General features: G+C 44.8%; 3 protein-coding genes across 4 annotated transcripts in view; 2 read left to right on the top strand and 1 right to left on the bottom strand.

Moving 5' to 3' along the window:
• The first annotated feature begins 339 nt into the window (after nt 1–339).
• Nucleotides 340–8,857, top strand: mfsd1 (major facilitator superfamily domain containing 1). The gene is made up of 17 exons (XM_068585735.1): nt 340–524; nt 646–828; nt 957–1,009; nt 1,139–1,251; nt 1,382–1,424; nt 1,558–1,625; nt 1,807–1,915; nt 2,051–2,153; nt 2,690–2,788; nt 3,632–3,743; nt 4,760–4,816; nt 5,049–5,205; nt 5,554–5,651; nt 5,744–5,856; nt 5,968–6,015; nt 6,196–6,262; nt 7,133–8,857. Exons 2-17 carry the CDS (start codon nt 666–668, stop codon nt 7,134–7,136), a joined length of 1,407 nt encoding a protein of 468 aa, XP_068441836.1. The 5' UTR covers nt 340–524; nt 646–665; the 3' UTR covers nt 7,137–8,857.
• A 1,048-nt stretch (nt 8,858–9,905) lies between these two features.
• LOC137790158 (P2Y purinoceptor 3-like) lies at nt 9,906–10,877 on the bottom strand. The gene has a single exon (XM_068584140.1). The coding sequence runs from the start codon at nt 10,875–10,877 to the stop codon at nt 9,906–9,908; it is 972 nt and encodes a 323-aa protein (XP_068440241.1).
• Nucleotides 10,878–11,499: 622 nt separating this feature from the next.
• schip1 (schwannomin interacting protein 1) overlaps nt 11,500–25,621 on the top strand; it is a 175,399-nt gene continuing 161,277 nt past the window's right edge. The window contains exons 1-5 of one of the 2 annotated variants that reach the window (XM_068584694.1): nt 11,500–11,522; nt 11,772–11,865; nt 17,344–17,411; nt 17,879–17,959; nt 18,871–18,985. In XM_068584694.1, the coding sequence (XP_068440795.1) occupies nt 11,500–11,522; nt 11,772–11,865; nt 17,344–17,411; nt 17,879–17,959; nt 18,871–18,985 (381 nt within the window). Of the gene's footprint in view, nt 11,523–11,771; nt 11,866–17,343; nt 17,412–17,878; nt 17,960–18,870; nt 18,986–25,621 lie in introns of those variants that run through there. The other variant, XM_068584695.1, reaches the window with a different exon arrangement.

The following is a 25,621-nucleotide window of genomic DNA, read 5'->3' as shown; positions in this document are numbered from 1 at the left end:
TTCCTATTTCTTTACAACCTGATTTGCAAGATTTTTCTTCACATGATGATAGGTAATTGCCAATAATGTATTTATTATTTTTTCTCAAAACAGCTTCAATGATGAAATTAAATATTTGCTGAATAACAAATGAATGTGTAGTCTGCTTCCATTCCTCTGATTTCATGTGTTTTCAATCCTTTGTGTTTTTGATTAAATGCTACTCGCCAGATTAAACGCACACATGTGACGTCATCTTTATTTACATTTTTTCTGTTTTACGTCTCCAAGCTTCCACTGGTGACCCCGTGCTATGAATTGTGGGTAATTCCCTCGGGCAAAGTCTGCAGAAATGCGGATTTACGGGGAAGGGTTCATAAAGGAGCGCGAGAGAGCCGTCAACACACGGAGCGCGTTCACAGAGGACAGCCCCAAAACACGCACGGGGTGTACGGGAGCGCGCCTCAAAACCCGTGAGCGTGGAGATTGGGCCTGTGTGCTTTGAACGGGTCGACGGGCACGCGCACACACTGAAACAGCTAGCGGTCAGCGCTACAAGCTACACGAAGCTAACGTCACGTGACCGTCCTGTCCCGGGATCATGTGACCGCTCCACATCCTGCATACTGCCGTCGACAACTTTTTTTTTTCTCTCCCACCCAGCAGATCCCTAAAACAAACGGGACATGGCGGACTACGAGGAGCGGCAGAGCCTGCTGGGAGACAACATCGAGGGGTCGCCCACTGGCGGACGCGCCCGGGCCGGCAGCCCGATGCCGGCCATCTGCGACCCCAACCACCTCCTCCACCGAGTGGTGGTCCTGGTCTTCATGTGTTTCCTGGGCTTCGGTGAGCTGCAGTGACGGAGCTCCGTCTCCTACGTTCAGCGTGAAGACAGCCGCGAGTGTCGCGGCTCACGTGAAGTTAAGTATCGTTGTTCTTGTCGTCTGTTTTAATTTGAGTTATGTTTGTTTCAGGAAGCTACTTCTGTTACGATAACCCGGCTGCTCTTCAGTCGGAAGTCATCCAGGTAAGTCGTCCACCCGCTGGAGATGAAAAGTTGCACAACGTATTGATGGTTTTAGACCTCGATTTTAATCGTGGAAATGCAATTTCAAGATGATGGAAGTGGGTCTGATGAGCTCTGTGGGTTTACTAGGACCTGAACCTGAACACTGCGAAGTTCATGCAGCTGTACGCCTGGTACTCTTGGCCCAATGTGGTGCTCTGCTTCTTCGGGGGATTCCTGCTCGACAGGGTTTTTGGCATCCGGTAAGAAGAAGAAGAAGAACAACAAGTCACATTTATTTTTAACTTGAGTATGTTCAGTGAAAGTGAAAGAGTTGTGTAGCTTCTGCCATCTTTAATGAGTTTTTTTTCATTATTATTATTATTATTATAGGCTGGGGACCATCATCTTTTCACTCTTCGTCTGTTTTGGACAGGTACGTTAACTTGGACATCTTCATATGCTTTTTACATTGTTTACATTGTCTAAATGAATATCAAACTGTACAAAAAAGGGATGACACTTGGATCATTTTCTTTGTGTATCTGATTTTTTTTCACTCTGCACAGGTAATATTTGCTACCGGAGCGTTAGTGAATCATTTCTGGCTGATGGAAGCTGGACGTTTCATATTTGGGTGAGCAAAGCATTTGGCCATTGTATTAAATGCTTTTAATTTCTAAACATAATCCAACAACTTTACATCCCAGAGGCTAGCTTTTTTCTGCACCCATATGTATTATGCCACCAATCATGCAGTTGGCCTCGTACTACAAATATCTTACACGTACTCCCTACTGTCTTCTCTTCCTGGGCAGTATTGGAGGGGAGTCCCTGGCCGTGGCCCAGAACACTTATGCAGTCAACTGGTTTAAAGGGAAAGAGCTCAACCTGGTGTTTGGCCTTCAGCTGAGCATGGCTCGCCTGGTAAGGACACTGCATGATGTTAAATGTGCTTTCAAATAACGTGTGTTTTACTGAAGCCATTGTAAAGGAGCACTACGATGCAAAACCCACGTCATTGACTCCTTGAGCCCATTTGCCCTCCTCTCTCGTCTGCAGGGCAGCACAGTGAACATGAACATCATGGGCTGGGTGTACAGCAAAGCTGCAGACCTCGTGGGCTCCCCTGGACACACCGCGCTGGGCGCGTCGCTCATGATAGGTGAATGTCATGCGCTTTTCCTTTTAAGCCAGAGGTGTGTGCATTACACTCCAGGGGAAGACTTGAAATTGGCAAATGTTAACACATGAAGACTCGGGTTACGTGTGCTTTGTCTCTGTCTCTGCGAGAGATACGAGATCCTTTCTTTGTAAGTGATGGTCTCGGGTGACCCAGCCAGCAGTCACAGAGAGAAGTGGTATGGAGAACTAAAAGTGCTGCTGCACATGAGTCACATGAGTAAGAAGAAGTGTCACTTCTTACAGTTTTCTCTGGATTGACTTTTTTTTTGCTAAAAGTACTTCCGCTTTTGCACACCTTGCAGTTGAGTGCTTTGTTTTGATGTGTCTCCACTGGCACTGTGACATTCGGGATCCTTGTGAACAATAGAATCAATCAATCAGCAGTCATCAAGCATCTTAATTCCATCTCCTTGATAATCCATCTCCTTGATAATCTTAATCTAATCATTGTTACTCTCCTTTTGTCTCCTCAATTGGTATGTATGTCTCTTTAATGTGTTTTTTTTCTCTCCTCAGCTGCTGTAACCTGCCTGTTTTCTCTCATGTGTGCCTTGGTGCTGGGATTCCTTGACAAAAGAGCAGAAAGGATTCTCCACAAAGAAGGCGGGGAAGCAGGTAATGAATTCTGAGATTGTCTCTTTCTTATCTCTTGTTTTTCCTCTTCGCCCTCATCTGTCAATAACTACAAGAATGCTTTAATCAGTGTGGACCATGACATACTCTCGGGCCCGCTTTTGTTTTTGTTATGTACTCAAAACTGCCTCTCTGTCTGGACGGTTCATTTGCTTCAGTACTTTCTTACCTGAGGTGCGGCTTCTTTTATAAAGACAGAACAAGCTCAAGTCTGTGAGCCTCGTACAGGAAGCCATATGAGAACAAAGTTCCTTTTTATATTTTTGTTTCTAATCACAAAATGTACACAATGGTTTGAAGGATCAGAGAAAATCTTTCCAGAAATCAGTCAATAAATAGTTTTGGCCACGAGTTTTTAAATCAAGTAACTTAAAAAGAATTATGTTATAGTTGTATGATAGAAGTTTCAATTATTAAATGACTTGAAATACTATGGGGCTATAAATCCCAATAAGACATTAAACCCCTGGGTGGATATTGCAGTGTGTCTCCTCTAATGGGAGGTCAGGGTTCGATCCCAGCTCCTCCGGTCCGCATGGCGTTGTGTTCTTTGGTGAGATTCTGAACCCCAAATTGCTTCTGAAGGCTGTTTCGCTGGTGTTTGAGTGTGTGCGAAATATGCATCAGCACATGGATCAGAATATTTACTATATGACTTGAATCTTGTTTCCCCTTTCACAGAACATGTAAAGAAAATATAAGAACATTTCCCCCCATAACTAATGGCTTCTTTTGTCAGAAAGGCCACTTTTCTTCTTTTTATGCTTGATCAAAGCAAATGATCCTCTGGAGCTGATCTGCAGGTGTGTTCCTCTTGCATTACAGGTGAGGTGATCAAGTTGACGGACGTGAAAGACTTCCCCTTCCACCTCTGGCTCATCTTCATCATTTGCGTTTGCTACTATGTTGCCATTTTCCCTTTTATTGGACTAGGACAGTGAGTATTGCATCAGGACACACACACACACGCACAAAACTCCGTCTAGTGGTCCTCACATGTCATGACATCCCTCAGGTAAAACACTGGAACACTGTCTCATCAGTCAGTGCCTCCAGTCTTCCTCATCACATGTTCAGGCCTTCCTAAACCATTATTAGTTAAATGTATTAATTGTACATTTGAGTTATTCTAAAGAATACTGTATACTTTTATGCTTGTTCAGGGTTATGTGTTGGAACAATGTTGTTATTGAAAGATCAAACTGACGTTGTTTATTTTATTTCATGTATATGTTATTATACACCCAGTGTTCACTTTATTAGGGACACCTGTTCAACGCATCTTAAACAGAGTGAATAGAGTGTAGACTATTTCATCTGTGGATTACTACACGTATGGTGCTCTGGTGAGGACACTGCAGCAGGACAGCGTGTATAAGATCAAAGCTTTACCCTAACAGAAAACATTGAGAAATTATAATCTCATACTAATTGCTGAAGTGGTGGGGAAAAAAACATTGTTGGTAAAGTGCTTGAAGGAAATATCTTGACCATAACCTGTCCTTGAGTTAAAACAAAAATGTAAGTCAGCTCAATATAGTATTATGCTTCCATTGTGTGGTATGGATGAAAACCTAGAACCCCTTTCATTACATCGGCACCATGTCTGAGAAGAGCGTTAGCATTGCAACCTCACAATGCTGCGTTGTCATTGCACAAAGGGAGCGAGAGAGAGCCAGAAATGGAAAGAGGTCTGACAAATGGGTTTGCAGTGAAAGAAAGCAATTGAAGCTGCATTTCCTTCTCTGAAAGGCACTCTCAAATCACTTAGCAACTGACATGTTTTTCCCAATGAGGGCCAGTGCTTACAGAGCGAACACTTGTCATGCAAATTGGGCAAAAAACAATGTATGGAAGCTCGAGCGCTACCTGCTCCACGTGCCAATGTCATTTCTGCTGCTGTTGTGGCCACATCAAAATGAAGCCTGAGCAGCTCTCTGTCTTTTCTTACAGAGTGTTCTTCATTGAAAAATTCAACTTCTCCCCAGCTGAAGCCAGAGCTGTCAACAGGTAACAGAGTCCTTAACACTGAGGCACTACGGCCAAAGTGTTCTGCTGTTCCTTACGCGTCTGGCATTAACTTTGTGGGCTGACTTTTTCTTATAACGTGAATCAGATAGACTGACTTTCTCAGCTCCGTTTGATTAAGTCTGCTTTTCTGTCACTAATGTTACAGTACAACATTTAAATGTGTCCATGTTCCAGTCCCTAATACATGACTGCCCTTCTTTGTCTTTCCCAGCATTGTGTACATCATCTCAGCCCCGGCATCTCCCCTCCTGGGTTTCATGGTTGATCGGACGGGCAGGAATGTAATCTGGGTGATGATTGCCGTGTTCACCACGCTCGCCGCTCACATGATGCTGGCCTTCACCTTCTGGAACCCGTGGATCGCCATGGTAATGCCTCTCGCTACCTTTTCGGGGAACACTCCAAACAAAATCTTTTTTTGTACATTTTTGAAAACGGTTGTGGCACAAAGTGTGTTTTGTGTTTTGTCCCCATGCTGTGCTGAAACCTATTTAGTTTTAAGTTGTCGTTTTTTCATTTCTTTAATTGCAAACTATTATATTTCATGTAGAAACTAGTATATTTACATCTGGCTGGGTAGCAGTAAGAGTGAAATATGCAATGGAACACATGGTTCTGTTTTCAGAATGGATGTATTTTTCTGTCGGCCATCTTACCGAGGAATTTTGAGAGAGCCGAAATGTTTAAAGCAATGTGTGTTTCCTCTTGTGTTCCAGTCCCTGCTCGGCGTCTCCTACTCCCTTCTGGCCTGCGCCCTTTGGCCCATGGTGGCCTTCGTGGTACCCGAGCACCAGCTGGGGACCGCCTATGGCTTGTATGTACCTCGTTATGACTGGCGTAACACAATCAGTTATGACTTACTGTTGTTATTGACGCTCTGCTCGATCTTCTGCCTTCATCCACCAGCATGCAGTCGATCCAGAACCTGGGCCTGGCGCTCATTGCCATGGCGGCAGGATCCATCCTAGACAACAGAGGATACCTGGTCTTGGAAGTCTTCTTCTGCGTCTGCATCTGCCGTCAGTATTTTCTGTCTGTCTGTATTTTTGAGATGACAGCCTTTCCAGCTCCTGTTGAGAGTGGCGATGTCAGAGCTTCTCATTGTCTCCTCCCCCTTTTGTGTCTTTCAGTTGCCCTAATGGCAGTGGTGATGCTGTACTTTGTGGATTACCTCAGAGGTGAGAGAAGACTGGGACCTTAAACTCTATCACTTCTGTCCCGTCCCCCGATCATCGCTCCTGTTCCTTTTCTCCTTTTGGCTTCTCTTCACTTTACTTTGTCGCTCTTCAGCAAACTCCTGTGCACGCCATCCCTCTCCCTCGCTTCCTAATCTCTCAATCCTCCCTCTCTTGCACCAGGAGGAGACTTGAACCGGTCCGCCGCAGCCAGAGCCAAACTCCAGAAAGAAGCCACTACAGATGCGGAGTGAGTAGCGTTGACCCTTCACCCTCCATCACTGCTTCTCCTCCCACTTACTCAACCATACGGCCTGAAACGTAATGAACAACCCACTCACAGTATCAAGTGGTACGGGCAGATTTAGGAACACTTGTGAGAGCTGCTGCTCTAATTGGCTCTAGATGTGTCCTTAGCTGAAATTGGTAGAGTTTCTATTCTGTTCTCATCCGTCTGTCCCGCTAGAGGAAGATAAATGATTGAAAGTATTGAAAGAGATTTGTCTAGTCAGTCAAGTGATGTACTCCTGTCACATGACTCGCATGCACAGCTGCAGAATCATGTGTCCGTAAGAAGAGTTGATGAGTTACGCTATGATATATTGCCTGATTGGACTTTGATTTAGTGCTTGTGACAGCAAAACGTGTGTGAGTGTGAGTGATGATCAGTCAATGTTGAATTATTTCAAGAGAGATTCTTATGTGTTTTGTGTAAACAATGATGTGGACGACAAGGGAACTTATTGTATCGTCTGCTTTGAAACGGGACATGTTGTTCTTGAGCAAGATGCAGGAAATGCTTTGCTTATCACCAGTGGCCACATTCAGTACATTTATTTTGGTCGCATGTCTATAACGCACGATGTGGTTGGTTTATTGTGTGTCTGATACATGAAGCCAAACCACATGTTCTCTCATTAGACCAGACTACTTTCGGTTCTCATCGCTGCATGTTCGCAGTCACAACGAGCAGGAATTGACGCTAACTGTCTCTGTCCCTCTACTTATTCGTCTGTATAGTTCATATGTTGCACATGGATTATGCTGTGAAAAAAATACACACTACTATATACATAAATACTAATATGTTCCGGTCTGTTCTGTGACTGATATGTTCCAGGTGATGGATATGCTGATGATCATGGCACGCACAGCTGTCAATCAACTGCCAGTAGGCGGGACTGCACTACTGACTCCTCCCCCTGCTGTCGCCTGTGGCCCAATCAGAGCCGGCTTTCTGGCCCCAGCTATTGTGTAACCCTGGACTAATGGCTTTTCATGTCCTTATCGGGACACTGACAAGTGACAGCTCTCAGTTTGGACTTCAGAGTTGCTCTCTGCCCTCATATTGGCTTCATCTCCTCCAATAACACACTCTGTGTTTTTATCCCCCTCCGTCTGTGCGTTTGCGTGTCAAAGTCTCGTCAGTTACTGACAAAAGTTGCTTCCAAAGTGTTTTAAATGAAAAGAGACTTGTGAAAGGTGCCTATTTATGAAAATAGGGCTTGATTTTATGACATTTAACTCACTATATGAGACTCGTATATTAATTAAATTGTTCTAAATGTAAATACGTTAATTTTGTGGATGCTTTTAAATGTTTGTTTCTTTTGACAAGTTGTTTTCAGAAGCGTTGTTACTTTCTTTATTGCAGACAATGCAGCAGTTAATGTACATATCAGTTTTCAGCATTTATAATAACCAAAATCCTCCTTACTGGGCTTTCCTTCGTGAGATCTTATTCAATTTAATTATATGCGTCATTGACCTTTTTTATGGTGCAAAATCTCAAAAAGAGCATAGCTCTTTGTTTTTTACATCTTTATTCCTCAATTATTTTATTTCTTAATTCCTTTATCTGCTCTTCGCTGCTTTCGGGGTGCGTGAAGATTTATTTTCTGTTGCATCATCAAATTGTACATTACTTTAATGATAAAAAAAAGAAGAAATATAGAAAGGCATACTTTGAAATTCATCCCCCCGTGTAATATTAGCAGTTTAAACTTTTTACAAACTGTTTTTTGAATGTGACCTTTTTAAAGAATCAGATCCACGTATAAATAATGTTTTCTAGACTGTCTTTAGCTCGTTTATCAAGCTCAGGTAATTAACTTGTTGTAAGCACTTCCTCCAAGTTGTTGCTTGCTTCATCTGAAACGTGAGATGAAATATGAATGCACTGTGTTTCTCTCACCATTCCAGTTATGTAAAACAAACTAAACCGGTTTATCTCGCTGTGTTGTCGTCAGGGCTGCGGCTGATGAACACTCACTACCTCAGTTGGGAAAATATGTCCTTAAAAATGTTTGGAGTAACTTAACACCCACTGAAAACCTTGATTTCCATGACCTCCCAAAGTTCAACACCCCACTGTGTTGTCGTAGCAGTGTACTCCAGGAGGCGTCCGCACACAGTGACATCACTGGTTTGGTGCTTGCGGGTGCAGAAGAGCACACCACCTGAGAACACCTGTGATGTGCTGCGTTGGCTCAGATGCAAAATGGAGTTGAAACTACATCCACAGAACAAAGCTCTGCAGTGTGGGCTTAAGTTACTCTTTAAAGGCCAGCACGTGTTAAACTAAAACAATTGTGTGTGTGATTGCACATTAACACACACACACACACACTGTGTCACACAGACAGAAGTGGCCGCTCATTTGCACTACGGGGACGTGACAGCAGGGCAGTCTTTACTTAACTGACAATGTTTGTGGTCAACTATCAAGTGTTAGCTGTCTCCAAGAAATGCCATGATTAAGAAATGACGGAAGATCTAGTGTGCAATCAAAGACTGTACATTTGTGTATCACTATTGATATATTATGAATGAAACAATGGCAGTTGATTAAACAAACGTTTTTTGAAAGTACATGAGATCTTTTTTTCCAGCAGTATTTATTTTTCCTTTAACACCTGTAGTCATTTATTCTCTCGGCTACACGCTGTAACTGCTTCATCTCTTGGGTTGTGTTTTAATATCTTGGGATTGACTGTATGATAAGGATGAAGATAGAATTCCTGAGGGTGACAGTGCTAGACTGACACCTGTGTCTGCTTTTGGCCAGCTAGTACCCCCTCAGGACTAGGTTCACAGGTTTACACACACACACACACACACACACACACACACACACACAGACTTCTGATTAGACACAGTTCAAACAAAAATCCATTTATTAAGCTTCTGATCTTGACACTGGCAATACATTTTTTTTAAAGCCAGGTTAGTTGAAGGTACACTGTCTCATTGCCCATCGTTCTTCTCCTCTCTGCTCTCAGACATCCGTCATCACTCCCCTCAGTGTGTGTGATGCCTTCATGCAGCTGTCTGCTTCTCTACATTTTTCCTGTTTGCTCTTTCTATTGATCTTGAGGTGTTTTAAAAGCTTCACATGGCTGACTGATTGTTCTCTTGTGGTCCCACCATGGAGGTTATATTTGGACCCATCTTCAATTAGTTTCTTGATTGCCCCACACCTGTGAACTTTTTATAGAAACCACTCAACATTCATATTTTGTTCTCCGGGAGATTGTGTTGTATGCAATTAGATGATGCTTTATGGTGGAGATTCTGTTGTCTGGTCTCTCTCAGAGTCTTTCTCTTCTGCAAACGACAGAGGGCAGCAATTCCCCCAAATGTGTCTCACTTCTGTCCACAGCTCAGTATTGACGTTATTTAACACGTATTTACAGTGTCAGCAATTGGTCAAAGTAAAATAAAAATCAAGATCAACTTTGTGACTGGTGAATGTTGCCCAATACATATTCTTATGTATGAAATAATAGTCATTAACACAGCAAACACAGTCTTGGTACCACCCACTGGCTCATGATAAAAGTCACTTGTGTATTAATGAGACCTCTGATAGATGCTCAACCCTCCAGACCCGTTTATGCTGCAACATGCACCAGACACACGATGGGCTGCACTCTCGTCCTCTTCCACATCCAAGCCCGGAGCTTCTGTCTGCGCCGGTCGCAGCCCAGGAAGTGCAGCAGAGGATTGGCGCAGCAGTTGAAACTAACCACCGGCTTCCACACCTTGAAGCAGATCATGGCCACGTTGAGAAGATGGCAGTCTCCGGGCAGGTAGACCCTCACGAACAAGTAGACGGTGCGCGCAATGTGGTAAGGCACAAAGCACGCCACGAACATGAGAATCACGGCCAAGAGCGTGCACATGGACTTGTTGCGCACGCGGGCCATCCTCGCGTTAAAGACGCGATCCGCGGCCCTGCAGTAAAGCGCTCTCATCGTGGAGCAGTAGCAGGTGATGACGACGAGGAACGGGATGAGAAACCCAACGATGGCTAAAAACAGCCCGTAGGGGAAGTAGACTGTAAATTGCCCGGGGCTAGTCATTTCAAAGCACACGGTCATGTTGTTGATGGCACCCGTGTGCGCGAACACCAGTGTCGGTAAGATCTCGGCTGTGGCCAGGACCCAAACCGCGCCTGACGCGAAGAAGGCCCGCTTCTTGGTCTGGAGACGCACAGCGGCGATGGGGAAGCACACTCCGAGGAAACGGTGCACGCTGACGCACGTGAGGAACATCATGCTGCAGTGGAGGTTGACGAAGAAGAAGAAGCGGACGCTCTTGCAGATGATGTTGCCGAAGGGCCACAGCTCGCCCATGGCATTGCTGATGATGAGAGGAGGCAGGGCCAGCACGTAGAGGAGATCCGCCACGGCGAGGTTGGTCATGTAGATGAGCATGCTGCTCCAGCGGCGCGTGCGGCAGCACACACACCACAGCAGGGCGCCGTTTAAACTCAGGCCCAGCACGAACACCAGGCTGTAGGACACCGGCAGCAAGATCCTCTGGTAGTAGTTCGTCACTGGACAGATATGGAGCTCCTCCATTCAAAAGTTTGGTCATGCGGAGGCCTTGCCACTTTACTTGTGAAGGAATAGATGAAGCACTTCCATCTGCGGCTCACCCAACTGTTGTGTGCGGATGACGTGAAGTGCAAATACCTAATGCAGGTGTTTGTTCAACTTGTGCGTGCGTCCCTCCTGTTCCCAGCCCACACCTGTGTGATGTGAACCATTATAGCGCCATATCTAGGGCGCGAGCAAATAGATTGGCAAAGCGTGAGGCATGTCATGAGCCCGCGATGATAGGCTGCAGATACTGTGCTGCCTTTCCCCAGAGAGAAGGCGTGCGGGATCATTAATGCTGTGTTTGGACGCGATAGCCGACACACACACACACACACACACACACACACACACACACACACACACACACACACACACGATGGGCGCTGTATAAAAACCCGCGCACGCACAGCGTCCCATTGGCTGCGAGCATTTTCCAAGTGTGGTCTCTCTCCGGCTGCTCCCGACTAAAAGTGTTCACTTCATCTCCGTCTGACCGCGGAGAGAGAGAGAGAGAGAGAGAGAGAGAGAGAGAGAGAGAGAGAGAGAGAGAGAGAGAGAGAGAGAGAGAGAGAGAGAGAGAGAGAGAGAGAGAGAGCTCGTCATGCTGAGGAACGGCGCGTACAGGTTAGTGTCACTCACATCCATTGACTAATCCTTGTCATACATGTATGGCACCGGTGTGTATTTAGGACAGCCGAGAAGCTCCAGCAGGCTGCTTCGACATGCACTGACGGGTGATCCTCTCCTGCATAACATCACTTGTCTGCAGCTGCACGGGGAGAAAGGAGTACAGGCTGTTCTACACTGAGCGCTTATAGCATCTGTCATCTTCGGGAGAGTTTCTGTGTCTTAACTTGAGCGGTGTCCTTCCAGAAGCATGTACCAGGGAGAGGAGGCGAGGCTGCGCAGCGGGAGTCTGGCTGTGGCTCGGGAGAGGAAGCACCTTGCTCTGTGCATTAACAACCAGGTAACTCAGGAGAGGACAACACACACTCTGTCTTACTGACAACTGGATTATGTCATTGCTCGCTGCAGGGTGTTGGCTAATGGGTGATGGAATCTTCTATTTTGGTGAAAGGAGCATTTCAGCAATGATGTAATTCACTTTCTGATCTTTTTTTAGAAGCAGTGTAATTGATGCTTGTACTGCTCAGAAGCAAAGTCTCTGGGGGGGAAAGGAGCCACTTGAATGTGCAAACATTCTTTTTAAAGAGAATTATAATTCATTTTGTGATAATATTTCTGCAACTATTCCCCATTTATACAACATATAAGCACCACAGACAGGGGAACCTATCTCTCCGTATACCTCCATGTATTCTTAACTGATTGAATTTGTGTGGGTTTTTTTTTTTTGCACAGCTTATTCACCCATTCTAAATGCACAATTGAATGAATTTGCTTTGGGGACTTACTTTTTTTTTCATGTTGACTTAAGCACTATGAAAGATGTTTGCCATGGCAGCAGCTAAAAGGTCTCATTAATAGCATATACTGGACCTCCCGCTACAAATGACTTCACCATCAGCAGGGGATGGGGAACGCTAAGCTGCTTAAATGACTGAGGTGGCTTCCTCCTCAAGAAGAGACCTGAGCTCATGTGAAGGATTTTCATTTAGAACCTTGAACAGTTGCTTTGAGGAGCCCGCTTGAATTGACTTCATCATGTAAATCAGTTTAGCTGGAATCTGAGAGAAGAAGCCCTGTATGTTTTCTTCATGTGCTTGGGTGAGTAGAGGTGCACAAGTTCACCTGGTTGTATTGAGCTTCTGAATATTTAATGCCAGTGATGTAGTGTTGCGCATTATCGGCAGCAGGGGATATTGAGCGCCTGAGCTCTGAAAGCACTGTTCCATCACAGCTTTCGACTTACACTCTGCAGTGTGATGGTGCGACCCCTCAACAGACTCTCTCTCTCTCTCTCTCTCTCTCTCTTACTCTCTCTCTCTCTCTGTCTCTCTCTCTCGTTTGCTCGCTCGTCCATTGCATGTTCACTGGAACTTTTTCATCTTGACTCCAGATTTGTTCCAATCCGTTCCCGCTGCATCATTCCACGGTTGAATTTCATTATGGCTCTCCAAAAATGGCTTCTCCAAATTGATCCCGCGTTAACTCCACGAGACGCCACGTCAGAGGAGGTTCACATGAGAGGACGCTTGGTGAAGAACGAACCAGTAATTGGCGTGTGAAATATGAATAGGGATGGAAATGCAGGTTATTGGATATGGAGGCTGCTCCGCATGCTGCGAGTGATTCAGATTCATTGCTCAGGCGTAAAACCCCTGAGAAACATATTAATCCATCCAGCCATTACTCCATAATCAATGGGACAGCTGAATTTTACGGCCGCAAGGCCTTGTTGTTAACCATTTGACACAGAGCTTATTTAACCAGCATGCCATAGGGGGGCCCGTTTAATGGGATTAGGCATGACATATACAGTACAGGTGATATTGTTGACACTGCACTTGCAGCTGGATTTTTGAAATCATTAATCAGTATCATGCATGATGCCACTTGTTGTTCATTATTCAGTCAACACATTAATGTCCTCCTGTTTGTGCTCAACAGGAGCAGACATCCAGCATACACAGGGCAGGGCAGCGCCACACTATCCGTGGGAGTCAAATACAGTGTAATATGTAAAAAAGAGATGTACATGGTGAGAGTGTGGGGCCAGGGAAGGGTGTCATATTTCAGAAGTGCATTATTGTCTCTCCCCCCGCCCCCCAGTGGGAAAAGAGCTGAGCTGAGTGCTGTTTGCACCAGCTCACTCAAAAGCTCCTCGATTGAGTCGTAATAACCCGTGCTGGCGCAAGATGAGCCTGCACACTGTCCCATGTCTCCTCGCTCCACGGTCATGTGATGGAGGAACATACATCTTCTGTGCATGCGTGTGTGTGTGCTTGACAAGATGCTCTTTTTTAAAATGCACAATAACTCCTCCAAACATGCATGGATGCACAGGTACAAAAAGTAATTTCTATCTCCATCACATTATCACGTTTTGGAAGGCTGGTTTGGTCTAAATGAGAGTGCTCAGTCCATCACCGAGAGAAGCCCCCTCACTACTGTGTATGTGCTCCCTCGCCATATGTTAAAGGCAAAGAAGCTCTTCATCGGTTAATCGTAGCAGGAGGAATCGTGCCAAGCGCTCCATTTTGCATTTTGATGGACTACACAGTCATTTTCTCACTCTCACATCTTCTTCATCTCTACTCGTCACACCCCACCCATCTTCTCCACTTCTCGGGATGTCTTTCGCTTCTTTTTCATCCACCCAATTTAGAATAAACGTATGGCCTCCCCTTTCGTGTTATTAATAAGCCCTCGCTCCCCTCATTTCACATCCCACATCCCCTCTTTCCAACCTCTTTAAATGGCTGACGTTCTTCACTGTACCGCCATCGGCGCAACACATGTAGCAATAAAGACTCTTTATAAATTCTGTGTGCATTAGTGCTTAATCAGTTATCCAAAACCTGCAGAAGTCATCATTCATGAAGCAGAAATACCAACACTTATCGAATGTGAAGATTTGATGCCTTTCTCTATTTCTATTTAAGAAAACAAGCACTTTAAAGGCTTCACTTTAAGCTCTGAGAACTGTGCATTGAGCAACAATTGTTTGAATTTACGAGACGAAACCAGTGATGGGGAAAAAGTGTCACTAGTGAAGCCCTAGAGTGTGTGCTTATATTGAAATGAACCTCTCATCAGTATGTGTGCATGATGCACGCCTCCTTGGTGTCACTGTTCCTTGTCTGTGCCTCATTGGTCAGTTTAAAAGCTCCTGCTCCAGCCTGGTATTGATGGCTGTGTAACTGCAGCAGTAGAGAATGTATAGGCCTGTAAACACCGTTGACTGATCAGTATGAAACCGCTTTCTCACTGCGGCACTCAGTCAATAAAATGCTATCATTTCAATTCTTTGTCAATTTACGTCTCCCAGCCTACGTGTCTTTTTCTCTGCCTCTCTACTCCAATATGATTGAAAGGTTTGAGCAAATTGCATCCATTTCTCTGAGTAGAAAGTACATCTTTTGGTTGTGTTTCACTCCAGAGCCATAACACTGAGAGAAAAGAGCATTTAAAATCATGTTATCACATGAGCACGTCAGTAACACCTTCATCTCTCAGCTGGCTCTTTTTGTACGCAGGCTCGGTCGGAAGAGTAAACGTTGACTTCCATGTTACTCTTTGCACGCACAGTGCATGTAGATTGATTTCAGATGGTGCGATTAACAAGCATCTCCTCTGGAACAGCTCTTCTCCTGATTGGACGTTTCCCCGGGCTGATCGGCCGGTCGAGCAGCGGCAGAACAGTCAATAATAAATGAAACAGTCTGATGCAGATGTTTTAGCACGCTGCAATCAAGTCCTGTGAGAGCAGATTTGTGTGTGTGCGTGTGTGTGTGTGTGTGTGTGTGTGTGTGTGTGTGTTTACCTGTGACTGTGTGTGTTTACCTGCTGTGTGTGAGAGTGTATCTCACTGAGCGACCACCCTAGTCTGAAGGGCACAAAGAAGCAAACAACTCACACACACACACACACACACACACACACACACACACACACACGGAGGGAAAACGCTTGTGTGTGAGTGGGGGTGGGTGTAAGTGTGAACACCCGACTATGCCTGCCATCGATCTCTGTGATAGAACTAGGACTCTGAGAAATTATGATTTTAATAACTCATCAATTAGAGGGCAGCATACCTTCTGCTGTGGGTTTCTCTCGCTTTCCTTCCTGTTTCTCGTCCTTCTCTCATTTTTCAGTGGCATTATGCGTATGACTGCCTTCACCCTCCCTGGCCTTTCAGTCTATTGATTGCCCTTATTTTGATATTGGAGCTAATGTGATTAAGCTGTTTACATGCCCAGTAGAAAGGGATTATGTTAATATCCCTGTTTTAATGCAAGCATGTACTCATGTATTGATTTAACAGATTGTCATATCCTTTAGCTGCAGGTAATGTTTTCTCCTGTCACCAGATGCAGTTGTATTGCTCCCTCAGTGTTTGTGTTGCTCTCGTATAACTTTAGTGTTATCCGGTCCAGAGACCCGAGACATGACGGTGGGTTGTAAACACACAAGAGATAGTAATAATAAATGCATTGTAAACAATGATAGCAGCTGCAGAAAAATGACCAATAGCCTATCAAGCAAGTGTTGCAATCCTTAACAATTTATAATACAATGTTTACTGTAATAGTCCCTGTCTGGTTTATAGTATTAACACTCGTAATGTTTAATCAGTAGTTTAAATAGACAACACATAAATAACCTTTTTGTCCACATTGAGACAATTCGCTACGCAATAGTGGACGGCATGCATCCAGCACAGATAAATCCCATGGCACGTGAAGACAACACGGGGACACACTAAAAGAACACAAACAGTAAGTCAGTTAAAAAGATAAAAAAAGGATTTGAAAGACACTTTTGTCCCCATGGAGGTGAGGACGTGATGGCAGAAGGTACACCAGAGGCATTTATATGAATTACCTTGACGCTGGCCGGCCGCGCGCGTGTGCAGTGCATGTCAGCAGCCGACACGTGAGCGCGCCTCCGCGGTCAGCTCGTCGCCGCTGCTCCCCGGCCCGCGTGACGTCACCCTTTGCCCAGGTAGACGTTGCTTCACGATGTCTTTTCAAAGCAAATGCTTGTTTGCTGCAATTCAAGTTCACATTGTGACAATTGTGTCAGCACCTGTGAACCTTCACCACTCACCTGACGGGTGCAGAAGATGTAAAGTTGATATGACGAACTATTGATGGCAAATAGTTGCTCAATATACATCAAGCTGTCATGTTTCTGGGGTCTTGATGAATGTTAGTTAAATCTAATTATCACTCTTTTTGATCTGTTATGGCTATCACTGACTGCTGTAAATGTTCCAATACTAGCAACCCTAGAGATGCAGTGGAGCTGCCTGGATGCTTTGGGAGCAAATCCATCTGTCTAGTCCCATCGAGCCGCATGGCAGTTGCCCCACAGCCACCGGATCGACCTCGCCCCCTGGCTTGCAGCCGGTGTCTGGCTGGTTGGCAGCGACAGAGCACATGCATGCTGCTATGCATCAGCAATAGGATCCACACACACACACACACACACACACACACACACACACACACACACAATTGTTCCCCCTGCCACCGTGTACTTATTAATGCCTTTGTTTACACACCCGGAGCAGCTGCCACTCTTAAGGTTAAAACACAGACGACAGAAATAACATGTATACGATTTTATCTCTGTTTAGGTTTTGTTATGTCACTTTGCCAAACAGACTGTATTCACTTGGGAGGAGGATAGATTACACACACGTGGAATGCAACTGATTTATTATTGTACGCTATCGAAGCACAGCTCCTCCTGTGTCACATCCCAGGCGGAGAAAATAAGAACGGTTGTTGACACGTTGATGCTTTTCATTGTGCAGGAAGAAGTGAAGAGGTATCATCGCAACTGTAATCACAGTGGAGGGCAGGCAGCTCCCAAGGTGGAGAGGTAAGACATTACGCAATAGCGTCCATACTTTTTCATGAAGAAATCCTCATTTTATCTACAATGAGGATGATACGCTTGATAATGAAGATTAACCCTTTGTCTACTTTGTAAATGTATGGACGTTTACTACATTCCTGTTCACATTAAATGTATTCAACTGCAATATGCAAATGTATTTTCTTCATGTTTATATTTTAGCCAACTTGCACTATTTATGTATTATTCGTATTTTACTTTGCCTTTTTGAGTACATAGCATTGTTTGAGGGAGCCTGAGATTTGCGATCTTCCTTGAACTCATGCTAATTGTTCTGCATAAGACAATAATGCCTACAGAAGTGATTATTAGGCTGTGACTTCCACTATCATGTGAAATATAATATTTTTGATGCTTACAAGGTGAGGTGTAAACAGCGTTTGAGGTTTTTGCTGTCATATTTCTGTTCGTCTGTGTCGTTATTGTCGTAGAAGCCACCCTCGTAAGAGTGAGGAAACGGATGACAATAGCCGCCGTCGTTGTGAGCAGCACCTGGAGACAAAGGCCATCGTGTGAGTATCACTATCGCTCAACTGTGTGTCTGTATGTTGTACTTCTCCTCCAGAATAGCAGTGTTTCTTTTTCCTGTTCAGTGTCACCCATGTCGCCTGTAAGCTTTAAAAATGACCCTCGGTGATTGCCACCGAGCACCATTTTATTTCAACATGGGCCGAGGATTTTATGGGATTAACACTCAAGGACGGCTGCTGCCTCGGGCTTTCACTTCCTCGAAAGTCGAGGTTAGAGAAGAGAAAGTTTCTGTGAAGAATAAACATGATTGGGGTGTGGAAAGGTGAGGCGGATCGCAAAAGAACTCTCGGGATAAACTAACTCAGAAGGACAGGAAACACGGACAGATGGACAGAGCAAAGGGAGAATGAAAGTGAAGAAAATAGGGATTGAATAAGAAGGGGGCAACCGTATTGGTTTTGGAGCCAGGAGTTATGGCTTAATTCAATTTGTTCCATTTGGCTCAGCTGTCTCTCTGCTCCGCTGGAGGTGAATGTGTTTCTCCATCGGGTAATTGATCCTGCACGGCGTCCTGGACCCGGTGTGGGGGTGATGTCAGGGATGAAAGGAAGTGGAAGGAGAGAGTCGGAGAGAGTAGAAGGTGAAAATGGTGGAGAGAGGTCAGAAAAGTGTGTGCGCTGTGTAAGACGTAGAGGGATAAAAGAAAAACGTAGAGGATAGGGACATGAAGAATTAATGAATGAAAAGAAAAGTAAAATAATTGAGAAGATGTGAGTGAGGAATGGGACATGGTGCATAGTGACACCATCTTTCCCCCCCCCCAATACAATCTTGAGAAATGCTCCGACAGCAACCCAACATTGACGCAGAAAATGACTTCTAAAACGACTCCGCCCACATGGCGGATGTGGATGACACTGATCTACATGTTTTTGTCCCTGTGTGTTCCCAGGATCCAGCGGGCCTGGCGTGCGAGCACGGGCAAGAACCCCGGCAGCCATCGTCGTGGTGAGACGGGGCCTCCTGAGAGCCTGCGGGACCCCGCGGTGACCACCAACATGCGTGCGGTAAGACCGCGCGCTGCACATCCGACGGGCGGCCATTTGGTGCGACGCGGGAATGAGGCAGTTGGCGAGAGATTGAGGCATCTTGAAGCTATCGGAGCTCCTCTGAGCTATCAGCTGTGATCTGTTGTGTTTGGGCAAATGAACGGGTGAGTGGATGCACGGAGGGATAGACTCATGGAGGAGAGCGCAAAGGAGGGAACGAGGGAGGATTGTTTACCTCTCGTGTCATCTGGGCGACCGCAGGGGTCGTATTGGTGGAGCTGGATCGGTTGCCAGCTGGCACGCTGCCCAGCTCTCTAATTAGCCGTTAATTAGGTAAATTTTCAAAGCTGGTTGATTGATTAATGAAGTGCCTCTGCCCTTGTCCCCCCTCCCCCACCTGTCTCACCACCCACCCACCTCCTCACCCCGTCTTACTCCAGAGGGAGCGTGGGGGAGAATTAAACAGTGCTCATAGGGCATGGCAGCCAAACACATGCCAGAGGGAGAAATGACTGTATGAGCAGCAGATAAACAGTGAGAAGAGAAGGAGAGCACAGAGATAAGGAGATGAATGCGGAGATGCAAAAAAAGAAGCATTCTCTTCAGTTCTAAGTGACAGACAAGGACACACACACACACACACACACACACACACACACACACACACGGTTCTGCTGGTCTCTCAGTCTGTTGGCTGCAGTGTAGTATTCACACGAGCTGCCCGCGCACTCCTGCCCACGCTCAGTGCAGAGACTCGGCACAGAAAACTATGATGTCATGTCTGCATACTCACTAGAGTGTGTGTGTGTGTGTGTGGGGGGGTGTGTGTGTGTGTGTGTGCACGCATGCGCACGCGTGTGTGGGATGCACTTTCTCCCACTCTCTTTTTAAACAGCACCAGAGGAAAGCAAGATTCCCTGAGCAAACAGATGGGCTGGCGTCCTGGTGAGACGCTGTGTGTGTGTGTGTGTGTGTGTGTGTGTGTGTGCGCGACTGTGTGTGTGTGTGAATGTGCGCCTGCGCGTGTGCATGTGCTTTGTTTTTAGCTTGTTTGTTCTGCTTGAAAGAGTTTGTTGTTCATTAGCACAGCAGCAAATGTCTTGCTAATTAGAAAGTTACTGTAAGTTAAAAGCCGGGATGACAATGAACCCCTCCTCCTCTCCTCCATCTCTTCCCTCTTTACTTCCTTTTAATTTTCAACATCTTCTTTGTTGGAGACGTAACATGATATATGTACATGCCACACATCCAATCCCTTTAACGCAGTGGGGACTTATAGCGTGGCTCATATACCCCCATCTTAAAGGAGCAGTCTTTAGGATTAAAGGGGATTTATTGCCGTACATGGAATGTAATGTTCTACTTTATGGGCTGCCTGGATAAAAAAAACATGTGATACAACAAGCCATTCAGATTTGGCTCCCCTTTTGTCACATAGCGTCTAATTAGAATAGATATTAATATATCGCCCTCCACACATCAGTATCTCCCCCCATGACCAAACATGTCAGATAACGTGTGATATGATGCAATACATTTACATGGTGAGATGCGTTTGAGTGAGAGTATCGGTCCTGTAACACGCTGCAGGTTTGGAGGAAATGTAACTACTTAACAGTCAATATTTTAATTCGTAGAAAGCATTTTAACGGCCTGACAGGAATATTCTTTTCAGCTTTCTTTCTGACTTCACATTTTCTATTTCCTTTACTTATTCACACTGTCTCTCTGAAGGACAGCCATTCATCAGTGTAAGGCCAGGGTGCCGTGTGTGTGTGTGTGTGTGTGTGTGTGTGTGTGTGTGTGTGTGTGTGTGTGTGTGTCCGTCCATGATGTTAGCTCATGTGAGGACCTTGGTAGTGGCCTGTAGGGGAGGGGGGGAAGGTTCAAACATACTTCATGCATATTTCATAGGAATCATATTGAACACTACACACACACACACACACACACACACACACACACACACACACACACAAACGCACGTGTATATGTGTAGATGTGTTTTTCCCTCCCGCATCTGCTCACTTTTGACTTTTGAAAAAACATCCTCAAATCTCTCTCTCTCTCTCTCTCTCTCTCTCTCTCTCTCTCTCTCTCTCTCTCTCTCCCTAAATTTAACTTATATCAATGTCAAGGTGTCTCTTATGTCTTTCTATATCAGCCATATAGACCCAGATTCATTATTAATACTCCTGCTCGTTGATAGTAAATCCATAGGTGTGACTGTCCCGAGCACGATGTGTGGATGTGTGTTGGGTTGTCTCAAAATGTAGAAAAACCATATGAACTATGTCTGATCATGTAATGCCATTGAATTCCCTCAGAAAAGTAATTATGTGACAGTGTGAATCCCAATTAAAGGAATAGTTTAACATATTTTGGAAATTGTCTTTTCGGTCACAAGTTAGATGAGAAGATTTGCTTTAGAAATGATGTTAATTTGTTTAACATGTTCAGGGTCAAACGCTGTCGGCAGTACTCATGTTTCAAACTTACCGTCGGCTATTCCGCATTACCACTGAATTTAAAAAAAGATTGCTCATTACTGATTGGCTGCAGTCTTAAATTCATAAGAGGTCTTGGACGCAGCAAAGAGCCTGCAGTTTTCCAGTAGCATGAATGTAGATTGTATGTTAGACAGCTGGCAGAGAGCGTTAAAGCTATGCCTTTTTTTTAGCGTGATGTGAATATGTGCTTAAGTGTTTACGAGTTCATTTGCATGTGAGCGTCCGTACGTGCTGACTCTGCTGTTTGATTGGATCCCTGTGATTCACAGAGTGGTCCTCTGGGATGGCTTGTTGAGTTTTACTCTGACACACAAACTGGCGTTTTAAACCAAAGTATGAGAATAAAAAACGACACGCTTCAGCGCTGTGTCTGTCATTAAAAAGAAACCAACACTGCTGCTGGGCTGCCTGATCACTAATGAAATCATTCCAGTGATGGATTGTTATGAGACCAGAAGGCCTGTCACCAGAAGAGAAGAGAGGAAAAAAGAGTGTGAAATATAAATAAAACCACATTACATCTTCTTTGCTTGGTCGGCGCTTGTGCAAATGTGTGTGTGTCTGTGTTTGTTTGCTCACAGTGTTTGTTGACATTGATCTGCTCCTATCTGTGTGACATGTTTGCACTTTCCTCTCCTCCTTCTCTGGGGCGCCGGCGGAGGGAAAGTGTTTGTGTAACCGTTCCTGCCGCCTGCGTGGGAGATCACTCGCTCATCTCTCACCGCCGAGAATCTCACAAAGCGTAGTGACGGCTTCATCCATGCCTCCACGTCTAACCGCGTAATCCCCTTTTCCCATCCTTATTCCATGTCATCTCCCGCCTTTCCTCACACTGCCTCTTGATGCACACACACACACACACACACACATTACCAAACACTAACCAGACCCCCGTCTCAGCAGACAGATGCTAACAGATTACTTGTTTTATTGGTGTCAGTCGGTGCCTCATTTGAAATGAATTTATATACCTCTGCCTGCCCTGGAGTTGACATCGATTGGGCTTAACTCATTTAATAGCCATGACATTTGCCTATTAGCTTATTTACTGTCATAACAGGCTCAGGCTTAGCCGGCTCCCTGAGAGACAGTAACTCTTGTACTTGTACGCGTTTGGGAAGAGCAAAAAAGAAACTCCAGCACACACACCGACGTGGACTTAACTCAGCTGCACAAGCTTACATTAAAAATACGCCATATTGTCCTTTTTTTAAATAACAAAACATCATATTTTGGCAAGATGACTTCCTGTTTTCTAATGTGCCTTAGTGTGTTTTAATTTGCTGCTGTTAAAGCAAACTCAACAATTCCATATCGAGTCATGAATATAAATGTAATGCATGCTTTTACTCTCAGAACATGACTATCAACCATGCTAAACATTGTTTTTTGCACCATGCACTCACATTATTGTCAGCATTTAATGAAACACCGTGTTTAAAAACTGCTTTTCGTGCCACTGCAGCAGCAACATCCCGAACCAGAGGTATGATGGTTTTCTGGATGATGTATGTTCTCATGAGCACAATATCTCAGGAACAATTCCTTCAAACGCGGTACAAAACTTGTACCTGGACTCAATGATGAACTGATTTTATTTTGGTAGTCCAAAGGTAAATGTTTCTGCAACCTCAGAAAAGCCTTTTGCCCATAACCCAATAATTCACATGCTAATTGCACACACACGTCTTACCGGGTACAATGATGACGGGGTGATCATGTGGACAACCGAGAGGCTGGAAGGTTCCCCTTGTGCTTTGCTGCAGGCAAGACTCCGATGTTTATGATGGAGAATGACCCCGAGCCACAAGTGTGCATGTTGTAACGCGGGGCTGACCGCGGCCCCGTGTATCTTGCGGTGGACACGCGTCGCCATACAGGAAGGAGATTTATTCCTCTTCAGTGGCAGTAAAAAAAACTCATGGGTTCGCCAATAACTGCTATATTCCGCTTAACACGATTTTTAGGGCTGACAAACGGTAACGCGGAGCGCAATAAACAGCTTGACTGCGGCGATGTCCTAACACGCCCCCACAGACCAACACACGGTGGGAGAGCGTCTGAAAAGCCAACGGCGCTGCTTCAGCACAGACACCCACACGTGGTCCTTTTTTTAATTTTTTGTTAGATAAGTCAGGGGGTAAGGAGGGCTTGAGCTGAATTTCAGGGTGCAGTTACCTCTTAAGGCTTCCTACACAGATGTTTCACCTAAGTCAAGAATGGAAAAAAAATGGAAAAATTGTTGTTTTTATGCCAAAAGATTGTCTGAATGGTGCATGCTGGGACTTAAAATGGGAGCGGGAGGATTTTGGCGCAGTTTCCAAAAGGTTAAAGTGCAGAAGCTCTTTCTTTCCTGGCATGCCTTTAATGTGAAAAATGTGTCGTACGTGTTGAGTTTTATTTGCAGTAGCTGAGTGAGCACAACAACTGCAAAGTAATAGATTTCTTTATTCATGAATATGACGAGACTGTTGCACTAAAACGGTGGTTCTTAAACTGTGGGACGCAACCCTCTAGTGGCGCGTGGAGGTATTACAGGTGGGGCGGGGGGAGATGCAGATTCTTAAAAAAACTAAAAAAAAAAAAAAATGTATTTATTTTTTTAGGAATCCTTTATTAATCCCACAGTGGGGGAATTATCCTCTTCATTTGACCCCTCCTGAGGTCCACACTGGGGGTTCAGTGTCTTGCTCAAGGACACTTCAACATGAAACTATGGGGAGAAAACAGGGATCCAACCGGCTTCCTTGGTCATCTTTTTTTGCTAAATATGAGTTATTTTTGGCCCATATATAACTTTATTTGCATTGTTTTAACAAGGTGATTGCACATGTTAAAGGTCTTTGTCAGATGGAGCAATTCGGTTTATTTGAAAGGGATTTACATTTTTTTAAAATCTATTAATTAAAAAAGCACGAATGGAGGAGTCTCAACTAGTTGGACCCTTTAGTTCCCGTGTTGTTGGGGCGGTGGGCCCGAACATTTTGCTTCCTCCAAAGTGGAGCGCGACAGAAAAAGTTTGAGAACCACTTCACTAAGAGCTAGTGCTGCGGAAACCTACATTGTACATGTGAGTCATGAACAGCTTCAGTAATATTTATATTTCATTTGAACGTGTGCCTGACCTATTCCAAATTACTTTAGATTTTTTTCTACCTTTGTATTTGAGAATTATCAACACGTGACAATAACATAGACGCAGTGTTCAGACAATATCATAGCTAGAAAGTGTGCTCCAAATAGCCATTGATTTTATGAAAGCCCATTGGGAAGATTTCCTAGAGATTGATCATGTCCATGTGGTCGGGAGGAGACACAAGGAGGAGAGAGAGCTGATGACTCCAGGAGGTGGAGAGAGAACGATGGATGGCTAGAAAGCTAAAAAGAGGAGGTGGGCGAATATAGAGGAGATGCAGTGGATTATGAGGATAATAACTCTGCATTAGAGTTTGTGTGGGTGCGAGATGGAGTGTGTGCGCAGGCGCGTCTGTCAAAGCGTCTCGTTTCTCCTTCATCGCCGTCTCTGTCCAAACCTGACTCCATTAGATTAGTGTTGACCATTACATTCGTGGGCCTGCAGAGAAACACACACGTACATGATCACATCAACTGGTGCACACAAATATAAACACACCGGCAGTCCTCAGTGGCACATAAAGAGCATCTTATGACCCCTTTATAAAGAAATCAATGAAAGCTGTTACACAAATGGAGAAGAGCTGACAGGTTGAAAAGAGGGCAAGATAGATCTCGGTCGAGGTTCTGGGGGAAGATGGAGAGAAAAGGGAGTTTGCATTTCAGATTCATTGAGTCTGCTCAGTTTATGGGTTTTACTTTTGCTGTTTTTGTGAGCACAGGATCCTGAATCCCTTGATTTGATATTTACAGCAGGCTGTACAATGACAGCAATAGTTTACAGATGGTGTATGGGGATTTGATTGGATGCTGGAGCTCACTGCCGCCTCCCTTTGAGCTTCTAATTGCTTATTTATCGAGAAAACATGTAATTTAGCTGACATTACTTAAACTAAACAAGCATATAACATGCTCACAAATGTCCTCACAGACACGGATGTGACTCATACACACACACACGACTAAAATGAAACATAAATCTGCGTGAAGTGTCTCCAAGCCATCTGCA

Source organism: Clinocottus analis, unplaced genomic scaffold, assembly GCF_023055335.1.
Source record: "Clinocottus analis isolate CAN_PGR_092001 unplaced genomic scaffold, fCliAna1.0.p SCAF_2, whole genome shotgun sequence".
NCBI classification, from domain to species: Eukaryota; Metazoa; Chordata; class Actinopteri; order Perciformes; family Cottidae; genus Clinocottus; species Clinocottus analis.
This window is presented reverse-complemented; position numbering and strand designations above follow the sequence as displayed.

Bases quoted from the DNA above. Each gene is read 5' to 3' on its own strand.
- LOC137790158 (XM_068584140.1), bottom strand. From the start codon at position 10,877: ATGGAGGAGCTCCATATCTGTCCAGTGACGAACTACTACCAGAGGATC.
- mfsd1 (XM_068585735.1), top strand. From the start codon at position 666: ATGGCGGACTACGAGGAGCGGCAGAGCCTGCTGGGAGACAACATCGAG. The intron at 4,817-5,048 runs GTAACAGAGTCC...TGTCTTTCCCAG, and splicing joins GAAGCCAGAGCTGTCAACAG to CATTGTGTACATCATCTCAG. The intron at 5,206-5,553 runs GTAATGCCTCTC...CTTGTGTTCCAG, and splicing joins GGAACCCGTGGATCGCCATG to TCCCTGCTCGGCGTCTCCTA.